Below are 17,514 nucleotides of genomic sequence, written 5' to 3' on the forward strand. Positions count from 1 at the left end.
CATAAACTATTCAAGTGCATGGGAATTCTATTGTAGCTTGTAAAGGAAATATAAATATATTCAATACAGGATTGCAACCCAAAGCAGAAACTAGATGAGTGCTTTCATGGGCTATATAGGTATGAAAGAGTACAGTAACACTGTGAGACATATGTTCTTCAGCATTAACTTTTATTAAATAGGTGCATTTCAAATAATTGTAGTTTTAAAAATTATCTTCTCAACAGCAAAATTCACACAGTGTTCCTAGACCTAAAATAGAACAGTGTTGTGCTTTGGTGGTATTATTCCCCATGGAAATGTGTCAGGAAAAATGATATCTAGTCGTCATTTCCTGTATTGCTAAAGACTTCCAAACCCTGGATACAGTCTGGGGAAAGCTGCTTGTGAATTCCTTTCCTTAGCATGCTATTCCCTACAAAGTCATGCAGACACAGGCTTGAACAGTTCCATATCACATGTTGAAGGTAAAACCTGCAAAGTGTGGAGTCCTGTTTGTCCAGTAAAAGCCTCATTTAGAAAAGAACTTTATAGCATGACTTTCTGCAGCTGGAGGGCACATTATGTCAACTAGAATGCCTCAGGAGTACATTCCCATTCCTAATAGCTAGGAATATATTAATTATTCTTAAGCATGGCTATTAGAAGTGTTAGCACATCAATACAAAGCAAAGAAAAAGGTGGTTTATAGTGTGCGAAAGGTGCAAGGCAATATTTTGCTGCTTAAACTATATGCTTGCATTAATATTTGTGGTCAGAATCCATCATCACGCACCAGTGCATGCCAGGTCGTGTAGGAAGGCAGCACTGCTCTGATTGGCAGCCATAGCATGGATCAAAAGACCAGAGTGATATGCTAATTTGGTTTAAGATGAATAAGCATGTCAGCCGCAGCATTTATGTAAAACAGAACTTGTGAAGTTTTGCAATCAGGTAGACACCAGAGAGGAATTACAATAATCCACATGGAAGTGACAGAAGTACTGCATGGATTAACATTTCAGCTGTGGCCTGAGAAAATATTATCCCTAACCCAGCAAGAGCAGGCACATAAGTGAGTAAAAGGTGTAGTGAGGATGGCATGTAAATGACTGCTGAAAAACACAAAGAGTAAGGTGACTATGATAAATTGTGACAAGGGATACAAGGAAAAAATATAAAAAGTATGTCTACAGACAACTCAAGGAATCCATTGAAGTATTTACATGTGTTTTTTATGTCCATAGTATGTGAAACACCTTTGTACCTTTATCTGAAGGCCCTTACTCATCATTGCATTTAAACCGGCAATTTGACATACATCCAGGAGAGCTAGAAAACTCCAGCCAGTGCCTGGCAGGAGAGAGGACAACCCCGACTACATGCCCCACAGGGCTGCAAAAGGTGTTAGCTCCTGAAATGGTCCTGAGGGGAATTTTCTGTTTCATATATGGTTCAATACAGTGTTCTAACAACAGTGCTTATTTCTTTGCAGAAAGATTGCCATCAGCTAAAGGAGATGCAGCAAAATCACTGGTGTGCAACACGGCCACCTACTTAGAGGTGGAAAGTCACAGTGACAGTGTGGTAAGCCAATGAACTTGGATTGAAGTGGCTATGAATAACCTTACAGAAGTGATTAAAGTATTTGTTTAACATTCCACCTGAAATGTTTGCACTCTAGGAAACACTTGTACAAGACTGGCAGCTCTGGTTAGGCCTCCCACCTTAAAGTGAGAGAAATGGTACTCTGTGATGCTTAGAGGGCATGTATTTTGGACATGACTTTAAAACACAAAGCTTATGTTAAATGTATATACTGATGTTCCTGTGCTTCACTTTGTATGAATAAAGATTTGCTGAGTGTTGATAAATCAAATTATATTTCCCCCCAGTGAATTACTGTCCATGGTGGACATGGTGTGAGTCTACTTTAAAACATATATATGTGTGTATATATATATATATATACATATAAAATACAAAGATTATGCTTTTTGATAAATATGGCTATAATTCCGTTTTGCTTATCTGGGATAGGTTGCACTTGCACAAGTGTTTTATGGGGACATTCCCCATGAAACTGGTTATCCTTATTCTATTGAATGCAATCAGGTATTTTAATTAAGAAAAGTATTGCACATTCAGTGTCAAGTGGTTCAGTGGTGTTTAACCATATGCTAAATAAGTGTCAAATATGAGGCTTCACACTTTGAATATGTATGTTACAAACTAAAGATTAAGCATGTACAAGTACATTCACATATACATAACCAGGCATAATCCTTGTATTGAGAAGCAGATGAACATATAAGGCTTAAGTAGGACCTAAAAAAAAGTAAGCTGGATTCAGAGCTTTACTAAAAATGAAAATAGTTTTATAGGAAATATGCAATCCAAACCCATCAAAGTAGCATGTATATCTGCAAAGGTATTCAATATATTACCAATATATTGGTTTTTTACTACAATTAGTACTTTTATAAGCAAACGAGTGTAGGAGATGAATGAGTTCATTACTCAGCCTCATAATTTTTTGGTCACAGTCATTGTCAGTCCTCTGTCTTGCCACTCTTCTCTGGGTGTCAGATTTGAAATTGGCTTATGAAGTTTTTCAGACCTTCATTGGAAGCTGCATGCATAACATTTAAGTAAGTTTATCACTCCCGTTTCTTCTTGATTTTGATAATGAAACATTACAAAAGTCCCTACCATTCTGTCTCACTCAGAGAATCAAATAACAGAATGTTTTCCTTCACGTTTTTGTGGCTCGGGACACTTTAAATGTTGCTAGGCTGTGTAGGAGCTGCCTAAGCTTCTCACTCTCCAAAGGACAACTCTTACTTTCAAAGAACATTTTGTACAATTGAAGAACGTCATAGTCTTGGCCACCACTTAGGCCACTTGTGAGGTTTGTAGTCTGTATTATGTTTAGCTTGTTCATAGGCAAAACCTTTAGGCTATCACAAAGCCTGTGGAAAAATATTTAGCTTGTGTTTGATTTTGGCTGGGCTACTGTAAGGGAAAAATAAACAAATAACAGCTAAGTACATCTTTCAAGGCCTATTTTTATGTAGCCTCCTCTAAGACAAAAGAATCAACAAGACACTTGCAACAGTGCCATCTGGTGACTCCAACACAGTTAGCCCTAAAACAGGATTCATTTGCAACAGCTACAAGTTTGCATCAAAAAGATACCCATAGTAATCAGGAAGGCCTGAATTTTCACTTTAACCAGTAAAAAAAAAAAAATTGGACATACTTGGACACTGTCTGTGGTCAGAGAAGTGCGCTGTCTACTTTCTATATTTACAAACAGCAGCTAAAAGAGTAAGACGTACAAAATTGTAGAACACAGAAATATTTAAAAAATACATCATAGATTAATATACTCATGTTTGGAACTACAAAAGAGCTATTTATGCACAGTTAAGGAAAATAGTGGGATTAAGGAAAGAAGCAAAAGATCATGAGTCTAATGTTCTGTATTTAAAACTCTGGAGAAATTAGATAATTCTTGAATTAGTACTTACATTGTACCATTCTTTTGAAAAGGAAACTGTGATGACCCAGGTAACTTAAAACCAGTAAGCATCACATAAAAGCCAGGGAAAATTAATGGAAAAGCTAATAAGATGATGTGGGATTCAATTAATACAAAATTGAAGGAATGAATGTAATTAATGATGGTCAACATGGTTTTGTAGAAAATAGGTCTTGTTAAATAAAACTTACTTCATTCTTTGATGGGATTATTAATTTGGTTTATAATCAAGTCACTATCTGTAATTGCATGCTTTTGGACTTTCATGGGAGTTCTGACTTTAGAAAACATGACAGCTTTTTATTTTTTTAATGACTTACACAGTCTCAATAAAAACTCCTTTCATGGGATTCTGGATTGGATAAATCTTCCAAATATCAGTACTTAAAAGCAAAGACAATGTTGAGACTTGATTTTAATAAGGAAAGAGCATATAAACAAGCACACATTGTGGCCTTATTATATAATTCAAGATCACACACAAGCAGGAGCAACCATCCTGATTTTTGCAGGGTGCTACGAGGTTCTGTAGCTGAGCTGATGCTTTCTCACCGATAACCTGGAACTAAATGACAAAATTTTGGCTGATATGATTTTTAGTTTACAAAAAAGCTGGTGGGGTGGTAAATGTAAAGAAAAGGCAGACAGAAAGAGGGCTTTGAACTGTTCAGTAAGGTGGGCCAATTCGAACAAAAGGCATTTTAATGCACATATATGAAAAGGTAAGGAACTGGCAACAAGTTGGGCCATCCTTGAAAAGGGGAGGACCAACTTCTGTGAAACAGTAACTCCAGAAAGGACTTAAGGGGCTGCTGAGGAAGCATTAAACAAAAGGAATTGTGAGTGTGATATTAGAGCAAATCAGATCAATCTTATCTCCACACACCACAGGTGAGATTGCTATCAGACTGAAGGGAAGGGGAAAACCCCACAGGTTGCAAAGAAGACCAGAATGAGTACTGGAAAGAAAAATGTTTTACAGAAAGAAAAAAACCCTTTCAATTTATCAAAAGGAAAATAGAATGGTGACTTGATTATAATAGCTCCCTCAGGAGAAAATCCCACACACTAGCGGGTTCTTTAGTTAAGAAGGAAAAAGTACAACAAGGAGCTGTACTGAGCTCGAGCCAGATAAATTAAAACAAGAAATAAGGCACACAAAGTTTAACAGAGGAGATGATTAACTGTGGAACAAACCAACAAAGGAATCAGTGGATACACTATCTCTATTAATGTCTTCAACTAAAGAACAAATGTCTTGTTGGATATGCTTTATCTAAACACAAGTTATTGAACTCAATTGAGAGGTTGTTGGGTGAAATTCAAAGGCTTGTGAAATACAGGAAGTCAGAGTAGGTGATCTAATGGGAATATTTGCAAAGACTAATCTTAGCCTCAGGACACTAGTCTCCTTGGGTTACCTTTTCGGTCAATAGAGAGTTTCCTTTAGAGAGCAATTCAGAATAACTTTAGTGCTCTCTTTGCCCCTCTCCACTGAGAGCTTCCCTCTCTCCACTGACTGCCGAGAAAAACAGTGGTTAAAGGATATTTCAAATAATCTGGGGTTTGTTTTTCTTTTTCTACAAATATACCACCACCATAAAGCATAAAATTGCAATTTTATTAAATATTTGGGAAAGGGCTTAGTGGGTGTGGGGAGTACTGAGACCAAAATAGAGACAGCTCTCTTTTCACTCATTAACCCTTGATAAACTAATCCGATTATACCAGGAGCTACACCTTGTTCCTGAAAGATTATCATCTATGGAGAGAGGCTGAAGATTAATATGGTACTTCTATCCTACCTCCTTAAATATCCTACTTTAGGAAATCTCCATCCTACCTCCATTCCCCTCTCATTTTGAGGGGAGAAGAAAGAGATTCAGAAACATTCGGTGGACAGAAATTACCTCCTAACCAGAAGGCAGGTGGGCATATTCATCCTGCTTCTACCTTCTTTTTCACTGCTGGAAATGGTAGGAGTTGTCTTAATTCTTATGTAATCTACCACAACTTGACTATTTATTTGGTGTTTATTTTAAACTGTGATGCTGCTGTGGTATGGGTACATCCACTGGTATATCCTCAGTGGGGGAGGTAAATCTTCCTAGACTAGTTAGTCTGTGGCACCATTACCTTGAGAGTGCCTTCTTGTCTTAAACACTGCAGTTTGCTGTTTAACTGCCACAAAGTACTTAAACACAGAAACCAAGAAAAGCCAAAGTGGCTAAAAACTACCGTGGATCACAGAACTTCCTTCAGTGCAGTTTCTAAGACAGTTTGTGTAAATTTTATTACTCTGAATGAAAGGGAAAAGATGCCACTACCCATTTGCCATGCTGAAAACTCGCTCTTCTGTAGCCATTTTACTGCTGCTATATCACTTCTTAGTGAAATTGAAATACAAAAAATACAAAATGTTAAGTCCTTAAACCTCAATTCTCTCTCTTGTGAGCCAAAGTCATGCAATCAATAGCACACTTTTTTTATTCTTCCTTCTACTATTCAAACTGTTTTTAAAATAAATCAAAAGGTTAAATTGCACCAGTCCTTCATTAAACTGGAAATTGATCCTAAAATACTCTTTATTAGAATCCATATAAAACTAATAGAGGGATATTTTACAACTCTGCAGCAGTGGTTGCAAATATTTGCCTGCCATCTAGTGGATTATGCAAGAGTTTCCAGTAATACTTCTATTTATTCTCCTACTTTGTGTTTTACAAATATTGGAAGGGCTTAAAAAAATTACTGACATATACATGAAGAGAATGTATGATAACACTATCCTCTTAATGAAATTGTTAATCAGAAAGCTTTAATTGTTGCACAGACAAAATAGTAATGTTTGTGGATATCAAGGCATGTGACAAATCAGGTTCTGTCTGCTGATCATCCCAGATGCTGGGACAGATAAAGGCAAGTAAGTTGAAATTAGGGCAAAGCACTGCCTGTGGTTTTTCCCCTACATATTTTTTGCTAAAACTAAAAACAGATGCCAAATGTGACTTGGACACATCACAATACAGTAACAGCAAAACAGAAATAGAAGATGTATCTTAGAAGACTGAAAGATATGTCTGATACTTATGTGATCTCTCTACAAACAACATTGGTATATATATACCATTGCATTGGATACCTACACTGCACAATAGAACATTCTAAAAGTATTTTAGGGATACCTAAATAAAGAAGTTTGTGCACCAAGCTGGACACAGAGCAGATTTGAGCATGCAGGATATTGCACAACTCCACTTTCTCAGACAGTTGTGCACATGATGACCAATCAAAACAGTTCTATCAAAACCATTTCCAGCAGAAAAGTCAGTCTCCAAGAAAACTACTATTGAGTAGTGCCTGGTTATCTTGAGGAAATATTGTAGAAATGACTGCTGAGAAATTGGAAAACATTGAAGCCTGACCCTCTCTAATGAGAGAATTAAAACTGAGGGGAGAGCAGAGAGGAAAATAATGAATTGTGGCAGATCTAGTTGTCATAAAACCCAACTCACAGAAGATAAATGGAAGCACAAGACATAGAATGACAAATTATAAAACTACACTGAAGGAAACCTCTATTTTAATTATTATTTTTTAATATTTAGATTAAGTAAAACAACATATTTTAACTAGAGTGTCCTCCCATGTGAAAACTAAAGGATTTTCCCAAACATAATCATGCCTTTATTTCCCCCATCCAGCCACAGCTAAGATGAAAAGGACCATATTCCCTGTGGATTCATGTGCTCTATTGCTATTTTCACTAACTTTCATAAAACTTCACAGAGTCAATGCCGAATCTGGCCCAACACGTCTACAAATGGAACAGCTGCTGTGAAGTCATCTAACCAGAGCAGACAGCCACTGGTGGACAAAAACTGGTGGCATTATTACTGATACCATGCTTACAAGTGAAATGCATAACCTGAAATACCATGCTAAAAATGCAGGCCAGATTATCAGTCTGTTTATGCACCAGACTTATTTTTCAGCCTTCAATGAGTGCAATCATCATGGCATGTAAGAATAAGCAGCTGTGCATGTACCTTGAGTTGTTCCTGTGCCTGCAACAGATTTTACCTGAAGTGAAGTTAAACAAAGCATTCCTTTTTGAATTAGAAAAGCATTTGCTCTGAGAAGAGCCTGAGGTTTTGTTCAGTCTGTATTTCTGTATAATATTGTCTGTGTATTACACAATTCAAAGTATATCCTGAATTCTGCTTAAGAGAATAGCAAGGCTACTCTTTACATGTCCTAGGAAATGATTGCTCATATGTTTTTGTATCTTTACTTGAAAATGTGCAAGACCAGTGTACGATTCTTCTTTAAATCCCTCACTGAATCTTATATATACCAGAGCATTGTATTTGCAAATTTTAAATATTTTTCCTTAACACTGATCTTGCAGCACTTATGTACAATTTAGTTTCAGTATTTATGTGCATATTATTTTAAAATCCTGGGGTTTTCACAGTTGTGAATCACAAACAGTAAATAACTACCTGCTGCTTCCTATAGGCTTTGAATTCAATACAAGTTTGCTGGTCACAGGAATGAGACTATTTCTGCCCTTGATTAGCTGTCCCCTCAGAAAATTATAATTCTGTTTGTAACCACATGCCCCTATAAACTGGCTCGGGAGCAAAACCAGGGTGTGTACCAAGCAGCTTTCTAAGAATGCAAAATGAAATGTCATGAAGGGCTTTCCAGTAGCCCAGGAAGGTGGGATGGAGTGAGAGCTGGTAACTCAGCTCCATGCAGTCACATTTCAGCAGCTACAATAGGCAGTAATGCAGGAGGGGTTGGCAGCCTTGTCTTACCAGCTTCAAGGCCAAATGCCAAGGCAATGTGACCATTTAAGTCTCTCTTTCCTCTATCTCCTGTCCATTAAATAGGAAAATAACTGTTGGTATCTTCAAATGTACTAATTTTGGATCTGGTGTACAGATAAAATAATCATAAATAAATACAAGCTGAGATGTCCCTCAGCCTCTTCACCCTCCTGAGGCCTCCTTCCCTACTAAGGGACCTGCCTGAGTAGTGCTTCTTTGGGTAACCACAGTAGAACCTGGCATCATCATCTTCACTCCTTCACTTTCCATCTGCTTCACTGAAAGTTAAATTTGAGCATTAAACTCCCACTCGCCTATATAATGACACCACTGAGCTCTTTCAGAGATCCATTTTCATGAGCTGGTCTCTTCTTACATGTAAAAATTGGAGGTGAAGAAATAAGAATATTTATAAAGTGATAATAAAAGTGCCTAGACTCAATATATTCCAGATTTCCAGTTCAGATAATTAATAGTTGTGGTGTTTGGGGTTTTTTGATCAGGTAACATTTAAATATCTTGGAAACCAGGCTTCCATTTATCTTACTGACAGAAACATCACTGATAGTCATCCTAAATATTCCTGATTTTCTTTACATTACTTAGAGCCGTTTTACACTGCCCTTCACAGACTCTGCAATCAAAAGGAACTGCTACAGCCAGCCTTTCTGACACCCTGCAGAGGGGTATTATAGACTTCGCCTCAGAAACTGGATTAAAATGTGTCTTTTAAAAGTATTTTTGATTTAATTTTAACAACATCAAGTAGTAGCCAGCTGTCATTTCCCTAATATGCCATGTCAAAGTTTACTTACTCTCTCTCCCGGGAAGTTCTGCCTTACTTTTAAGGTTTGATTTTTTCAGTAACACCTACTGAATCCAGATTTCCCCTACAAGGTTAAAAAAATGCACCCACAAGACTTCCTTTATGTTCAAGGGCACAACCAGGGTCATTATGTCTCTCCTCAACTTCTCTTTGATAACCTGCACGCCCCCTGAGTGCTTTGAGATCTCTTCAGCCTTGCTCATCTATCCCAAAAGAGTTTTATGGCTTCATTTAAATTATCCTCATGCTTTCTTGAAGTATAAACAGTGGGTCTGGAAGCATTAAATAGACAGCACTATGGTTTTACTTCACTATTTTTACCTGATGAAGCAATTTTCTTTTAGTAACCATTCTGTAACACCCATTTCCTCTCATTCTGTCTCTTGTTACTTGTTTTATCTTTCAGTCTTTGCTGATAAAACCCCAAATTTACCAGTTGGATGTTTGCTGCTATGTGAGGTGACTGGTCTGCGACTCTCTGTCCTTGCCCTCACTCCTCCTAAAGGTTGAAATTTCTTTGACATACCTTTCATTCTTTGAAACTCTATTTTCAAACTTTAATTAAACAGTAATATTTGTGACTCAGAGTTGATTCTTCAAAGTGAACTAACCTGCCAAAGTCTCTAGCTCAGATCACACATACTAATGTAAAGCCCCTGTGTTCAGCATTAGATCTTCTTAAAGCAGGTGTCTACATCATGGATCACTGCTGAGTCTTGGGTTATTGTCATTTTTTGTGCCTTTTAATTTGCAGTATATTCAAATAATAAGGACTGCAGTGTTTCTATAGCATGAAATTATGAGCATGTAAAAGCAGATGGGATGTTTGAAGGTGGAAAGTGTTGGGGAAGAACAGAAGGCTCTGGTATGCAGCCTGCTGGGAGCAGTCCCTGGAATAATGAAGTGTGCCTGCAAAGCACACAAGTTAAACTCAGAAGGAACTAGTTGATTAAATCAAAAAGCAAATCTAAGACTGAACCAGTTATTTGCTCACCTAGAGAGCAGCAGCTGAGAAAGAACACTAGGGATCCTGACAGGCACCAGGCATGCCATGCTCTCTGCAGGGCTAGATTCACAGCTGTGCTTGAACTCTCACAGTGAGAATTGCTCTATGTGACACTGAAGACAAGTGGTGTAAGAATGATGCATTTTATTCACAGTCACTGAAAAGGAATGAAGAGAAATGGTCAGCTCCTGCCCTAGGTCACCAGTGGTCCTTTGCAGTCTTTGATACATTGTGTGCTGCATGACTTGCTTATAATTAACCAAAAAATGGATAAAGCAACAAAATTTCCAATGATAAAGTCAGTGATGGTAACATGACTACTTAACTGTGATGAACTGGAGAAAAACATGGAAGATTGATTAGGAAAAACTGGCAGGTGCAATTCAGCACAAACAAAATATACACATGGATATAAATAACCATAGTTTCCACATATGAAAAAATAACCTCTGAGCTTATCACTCTACTAAAGAGTGAAATCCTGCAGCTACCATAGAAAATGCCATGAAAACAGCTCAACATTCAGATCAAATTAAAAGTATTACTCAAGTCAATTAGGAAGTACTAGAAAAGGAATAAAGAACAAGAAAGTAATCAAGCAAGCCAGTACTTAGCTGCATGGCTAACGTATGAAGTTTTGGTTCCCTTCTCAGAAAATAATATATGAGACCTAGAAAAGTTTCAAAGGACAGTAAATCTAGAAGCTATTCCATGCTTTTGGTCACTCAAATGCTAATGCATTTCAGTTTAGAAGACAACATTTAAAGGTGACTTACATATCTACAGAACATGGCATGGTAGATAAAAGTTTACTGTCCAAGGGACATTAAATTAAACTAGTGAAAATCAGGCTCAAAATTAACAAGAAGCGGCAATTTTTTATGCAACAGACATCAATTGATAAAGGCTGCTGTTATTCAGGAAGCATATATAGTCCACAGGAAACTAGACAACTACTGGAAAAAATAGCATTGAAAATTTCTAAATAGACAAACCATATGATGTTCAGGAAAGCCTGGAATAGAAGACATTTAGAAGCCAGGAGAATACAGAAGCAAAGCAACCAAATGTGCCTGCATTGTTCTTATCCTTCCTCAGGCAGCTGCCTTTGAGTACAAAAGAAGCTATTGTGTTAGAAAAAACAACTTTTGTCAGGACTTGTACAGATATTCCCATGTTTGTCTTCTCTGGAGTTCCAAGAGCACGTAAGTAAGGAGTGCAGAGGAAAAGCACGTGCTGTTTGCCCAGCTTCTTGGTTAAATGCAGTAGAAGGTGATGTGTGTTACAAGTGCAGCCAAGACTTCTCACTCCTCAGTGCCAAGCCTCAGCACTCATGTTCACATAGCAGGGATGCTATTAAAGCCATAGACTTACCTTGCAGCACAAATATTTCCAGTATAAAACTTCCTACTAGAGGGATTTTTGGTTTTATTTCTTACCAGGAAGAAGAAAAAAAAAATTATTGTATTTTTTATGGATGGTACCCCAAACCAAAAGCAGTCACAAGTTCTCTTACATCACTTTAAGAAAATACATGCTCTCCCTTTAGTACATTAAGTAACCAATGTTACCATATAGTTCCATGTAATAACAAAAACAATGCACTTTTAGATTTATAGACATCAAATTAGAGTTTTGAATGTCAAAGACATGCCCTTCCTCTGTAATTCTGCTGGACAAACGGTCGACCAGAAAATGTCATAATGTATAAAAGCTGTAAGCTTACCAGTGGTGAAATGGTAGATGCAATTTACTGGAAAATTCCAGAATTATATACAATTTTATAAATTATGTATAAATTGTCATATTGCAGTTGCAAGCTGGTTTTAAGCATTTCAAGGACATTGAACCCAAACCAAAATCAAGCTACCAAGTTAGAAAAAACCTGGAAATACACAAAACTAATCAATAGAGTGATATTCAAGGGAAGTCATCAGACTTCCTGTATTACCCAAAGATCTGGCTGTGGAGTAAAAGGAAACACAGCAGCAGAAACATATATTTTAATAAAGTTTCATTATTATTTTGGGTACACTTGATATAGTTTACAGAAAATTTTCAGAGTTTAAGTTACACAAGGGAAAGCTCATAGACTGAGATGTGACTCCTGAGACCAGCAAGAATGCTTCCCAAGTCTGTTCTCATTTTTAACTTGTGGTACTGAGTCTAGAGAAAATTAGAGAGCTAATTTCTCATTTGTGCAATCTGACCTAGACTTTCCATGATATTTTACTGAATTTTCAGATTTCTTAAGATAAATTTCATTGTTGATATCTTTTCATTCAGTCAATATTCAGGTTATGAACATTTAAAGTCCTTTTTAAATTGATGCTATGAGTGTGCAAAGTGAAACCACTTTAAAATTCTCCAGTTTGGTTATTTACAGCATCTTCCCAGAATGACATCTGGCCAGGCTAACTGGAAATAAAGGTAAGTGATTCAGTGCAATAAAATATTTTTCTATTCTCTTTGTCAGCAATACGATGTATTCAGCTTCCTTATTGTTTTTTGTAGAGCTAGGATCCGGAGCGCATATGACAAACTCTTCAAGTAAAAAGAACTTTTTATCTCTGCACAAATATAACTTTTGGCTTAATTAAGATTCCAGGTTCATTTCCAAATGTGCTTTGCCCTGTTAACCCTGAAGCAGGTTGCTTCAGGTCTCATTAGTGTTACACTTTGAAAACAGAATAACAAAAGATTAAAAAAAACCTTAAAAAACCCCCCCCAAACTTACGCAGCAGCAGATGAACACACAAGAAACCATTTTACAAAGTAGAATTCCTGGGTGCACAGACACTTACTGGACATTAACTTTTGCCATCAGTGAAGGCATTCCTGAACCAAGCAGCTGTTCAAGACTTACTGATACTCATCAACCAAATCAGATGCTTCTCATGTACGTACTATTGTATTGCAGTAACAATACTTAATACCTAATATTTTTAGATTCTGCAGTCAAAACAGGTGTTAACAAACGTAGCATGTTCTCTGTGAAACACTCCACCCCAGACATATCTATATGGACAGCTGAAGAACTTTTGTTATCCAAGTTAAACAGTTTTCCCAGCAATTTGAATCGAAATCAAAAGCACAATTCATTACCTACATTATTAAAAAAATGCTTTATTTATTACTTTCAACTTGAGACTTAAGTTACTGCCCTTAGTCTAAAATAAAGTCAGTATGGGCTTCATTCCTATCTGGACCATAAGGCAAGACTAAAATTGCACATGTAGTTTTTCATCAAAGTAAAAGATAAAATCCATGATATACTACCACTTCTACAGGATGCATTACCAAAGCTACACTCATTATAACAAGATTTGTTGGTACACACTAGTACATTCAACAAATGTACAATATCTGGCATGATTTTAGATGTACAGGATGCCAAAGAAGAGCAATTGCACTACATTCACAAACAGTTCACAAAAATACCACGTAATAATATTACTGATGAACTTTTAAAAAACTTTTCAAAGCTATTAATACAGCATTCTTTTGAAAAGTATTACAGAAGTACTCCAAAACCTTGACACTGATTTCATTTCTTTCGTAATAGTGGTGATCTTCAGAGCTCCTGGTAAGTTTGACTTGGCATTCTTCTCATGCAGGTATCTCCCATGTCAGCCTGTCATATTTTCAGCAGCCTAGAAACAGAAAAACAACCATTTCAAGTCACCAAAAGAGACATCATGTAGATTAAATTTAATCTTTTCTTGTGACTGTTTAAATTTACCTAGAGAACTTCATGGTCTAAAAAAAAAAAAACTACTTAGGGAATTTTTTCTAATGAACACTACTATTTTCCAAAAAAAAATAATGCTGTGAACTGCCATTACCCTTTACTAAAAAAGCCACATCTGTTTGCTTGTATTACATCCTGTATCTGAGCAGCTTTTATCTTGCACATTTTACCCAAGTACTTTTTCATGAAAGGCTCAAATGCATAAGTATAGTTACCTTTGGAGTTTACTTTATATAATTTATGGTAATTACTACCACATCCATACAGGTAAGTTATTGACAAAAAACTCAGAAGAATGAAACTAATAATTTCTGCATAAATCACACTACCAATTAATTGATTAAGAATATTAATATTTTTATTACCAAATAACTCCAGTCAACAAGACACAGTTGTTGAAGACTGTCATTGGTAGACTTTAAACCAGTTATGGCACAAACAGGCAAAGGAGAGCAACACGAATGGGAAACCAGTGACAGCAATGGAAGAAGTAAAACAGCCCTCAGTTATTTATATACACAGTTAAATGCTTATGTAAGCACAGACACAAATACAACATATGCATGAGCATAGAACAATGTTAAACTGAAAAGAAAGTATAGTCTTCCAGAATAGAAGCAAGATATAGGTTTCCCATTTCACCTCTCAAAAATAACCAAATATAAGATGCAGTAGTAAAAAATCCTGAATGTGATGTTTAGGTAGACAGTAAAGAATGACAATCCTTCAAAACGCAAGTGATATATTTTTAAACCGTAGTTACCCTCTATTAGTTGAACAGATAAATACAATTATATGCAAAGCCCTATACATACACACACAGCAAAATCCCCTCTTTCTGGTCTTTGGAAAGGTTCAAAGCACAGGTTGAGAGGGTAAAAGCAGTATGTTAAGATGATGTTAACAAGCTGCATGTACCTGCTCACAAGTTCACTGCTGCATACTGTTAGATCTGAGGTTGTAGAAATGAGGTGATATTGATTAAAGGAGAAATCTATTCATGGTATAATGCAGGTAAGGGGACAAATGGTGACTATAATAAAAATTTGTGAGTTTTGGTTGTGTTTTTTTTCTTCAGAAGAGTTAGTCTAATTATTTTATTTCTATGAAACATTCTATTTGTACCATTTTCTTCAGCTGTATTCCTTGCCTCCTCTATTGAACAGTTAATTTGCTTGATTTAAAAATGAGTCATATCAAAGTACAATTTACAAACTGAAGCAGAGCAAGTTGCATGTACATCTGACTCTTATAAACAAATTTATAAGTTTTTTAAACTAGAGCATTACCTTTAGAGCATCTGTAGCCTTACGCAGTTCTTTAATAACAGAAGATAATGCTTCTGGATTTATCCCTTGTTCACAAAGCCGCACACAAATAGACAATGTCTCCATATCCAAGCCAGTGTTTAATATTCTTGAAATCTCAAAGAGAACTGCAACAGAAAAAATGAAAGCACTTTAGTCCCTATAGACTATGAAATTTCAATGATCAAGATTATTCTTCATCAACAATTAGATTCTACAGTACCTCTGCAGTGTGACCATGGCACATGTCCATTGCTGTTTGAACTTCAACAATATTTCTGTTCAACTTTCCAGCAAAAGCTAAAAGCTACAGCTTCTAACATAAACACCATACTTTCCTGGTTCAGGAAATTTAATAACAGATAATGGGTAAAAGTGGAAAAAAAAAAAAAAGTGAAAAATTCAACAATTAACATGCCTGCCAATTAGGTAAAATGTAGGCTGTAGGAACACTGTGCTTTTGGACTCCAGATACTGATGAAGTCCTTTCTAATCTTTAAGTGTTGAGGCAGTGTCTTTGGCAGAGAGACGTAGCAGTTTCCCCACAACAATTCTGAGCTCTTAACAACTTTGCAGACAACAACTGCTAAATATCTGTATCTATCCTAAATAAAATATATACATAGTTACATATGAAGCCTGGGCTCCTAAATCTGAAGATTAATGCACTTTCCATATCTGTTCTCAAAAGCCTTACTTTGTCTTTAAATCTGCCTGTTGTCCCTTCTGTCTAAATCGTTCCTGCAGAAGCGGAAAGAGGGAAGTTGTCAGGTACAGTTACCAGAACTTAGATTCTCTGTCCTTCCCAAAGAAGTCTCTCTATCTGCACAAAATAGTTTTACTCTCTTGAAGCATCAGAGGAGCCATAATGATCCTCCTAGTCCTGCCTTGCCTCCAGCAGCAGGTCAGAGCATGGAGATCAGTGGCTGAAATGCAAATTTTTAAACCAGATCAACTCATGAAGGTCTGTACTAAACCCCCTTTTTATAACAGCAGCTGTAACTTCAAGAGAAGGGAAGATGCTGAGAAAATACCAAATTCATAGCACTATCCCTTGAGCATAGCCTACCTCTACTCCCTCATTATGGCGTTTTCAGAGAAAGGCTTCACATTTAACAACCCTCAACAGACTGCCTGGCTGCTTTCCAACCTGCATGTAAGCTTCTGTTCATAGGCATTTTGTGGAATTTCAGAGTTTCACACTACACTGAGAAACAACTCCAAAAGCCGCCAGCTTTGATTCCTTGTAGCCAGGTTGACAGTGAGCACCTGAACTTCACTCACCTGCTCACACCTCTCATGGCTTATTAATCTCCAAAGTATTTCTCGGTACCACCAGTATCCTCCTCTCTCATTCCCCATCCCACAACAGTACCTAGGTTTAGCTGGGGTTTTTTTTCCAGATCAGAATCCATTTTAGTTCTGTAACCCTGACTACTGTCGTCAAAGCTTTTTCTCTATATCGTAGTTAGGGTTGTTTTGGGTTTTCTATTTTATTTTACTTGGCTTACTTTGGTTTTCTGACATGAGTCACAAATAAGAACAAGATCTCGGGGTTCAGATCAGTTCAGGCTGCCGCTGGGGGCCGGTCCCTCCTCTCTCCCGCTCACTTCCAGCCCCCGGGCTTAGATCCAAGATGCACCGAGGCAGGTCACGCCATTTACATTAACCGTTACAAATAACGAGAAACGAGAGCAAATACACACACACACACACATCAATATATACAGACACCAAAAACCCCTTATTTTATGTTAAATACTTAGTTACATTAAAAAAAAATCCAAAACCAAAAAAGGAAAAGCCCCGTCAGGTCCAAAGACACTCGCTCTGCGGGGTTGAACCGCTTCACGAAGTGACACGAAGTAAAACAAAACCTGCCACGCGCTGCATCTCTCGGCAGCCGCAACCCGCGCCCCTCTTCCCCAGGGAGGCGCCCGTGTGCAGGGCCCACGGCGGGGCCCGGCGTTCCCTCTCCCTTGCAACCTGCACGTCCCTGCCCCGCGGCGGTCACGCACCGTCCATGGTCTCCCTCACGGCGTTCAGGCTGGCGGCGTTGCTCGCCATGGCGACCCCGCCGCGCCCGGAACCGGAACGCCCCGCGCACGCCCGGGCCCGCCGGCCTCACGTGACGGGGGCGGGCTTTCTTTGAATTCGTGCGGAGGCGCGGCTGGCGATTGGCCCGTTCGAGAGAGAAGCAGCCCTGCCATTGGCCCGGCGGCGCACACTTCGCTTTGTGATTGGTCGGAGTCCGCAGAGGGGGCGG

The 17,514-nt window shown here is 37.7% G+C and overlaps 1 protein-coding gene across 1 annotated transcript; it reads right to left on the reverse strand.

Annotated features, from left to right (window-relative positions):
• Positions 1 to 13,296: 13,296 nt before the first annotated feature.
• Positions 13,297 to 17,413, reverse strand: MZT1 (mitotic spindle organizing protein 1). Its single transcript, XM_063392217.1, has 3 exons — positions 17,267 to 17,413; positions 15,231 to 15,376; positions 13,297 to 13,843 (listed from the first exon to the last, which is right to left on the reverse strand). Exons 1-3 carry the CDS (start codon positions 17,313 to 17,315, stop codon positions 13,820 to 13,822), a joined length of 219 nt encoding a protein of 72 aa, XP_063248287.1. The 5' UTR covers positions 17,316 to 17,413; the 3' UTR covers positions 13,297 to 13,819.
• Between the last annotated feature and the right edge of the window lie 101 nt (positions 17,414 to 17,514).

Source organism: Prinia subflava, chromosome 3, assembly GCF_021018805.1.
Source record: "Prinia subflava isolate CZ2003 ecotype Zambia chromosome 3, Cam_Psub_1.2, whole genome shotgun sequence".
Lineage (NCBI taxonomy): Eukaryota > Metazoa > Chordata > Aves > Passeriformes > Cisticolidae > Prinia > Prinia subflava.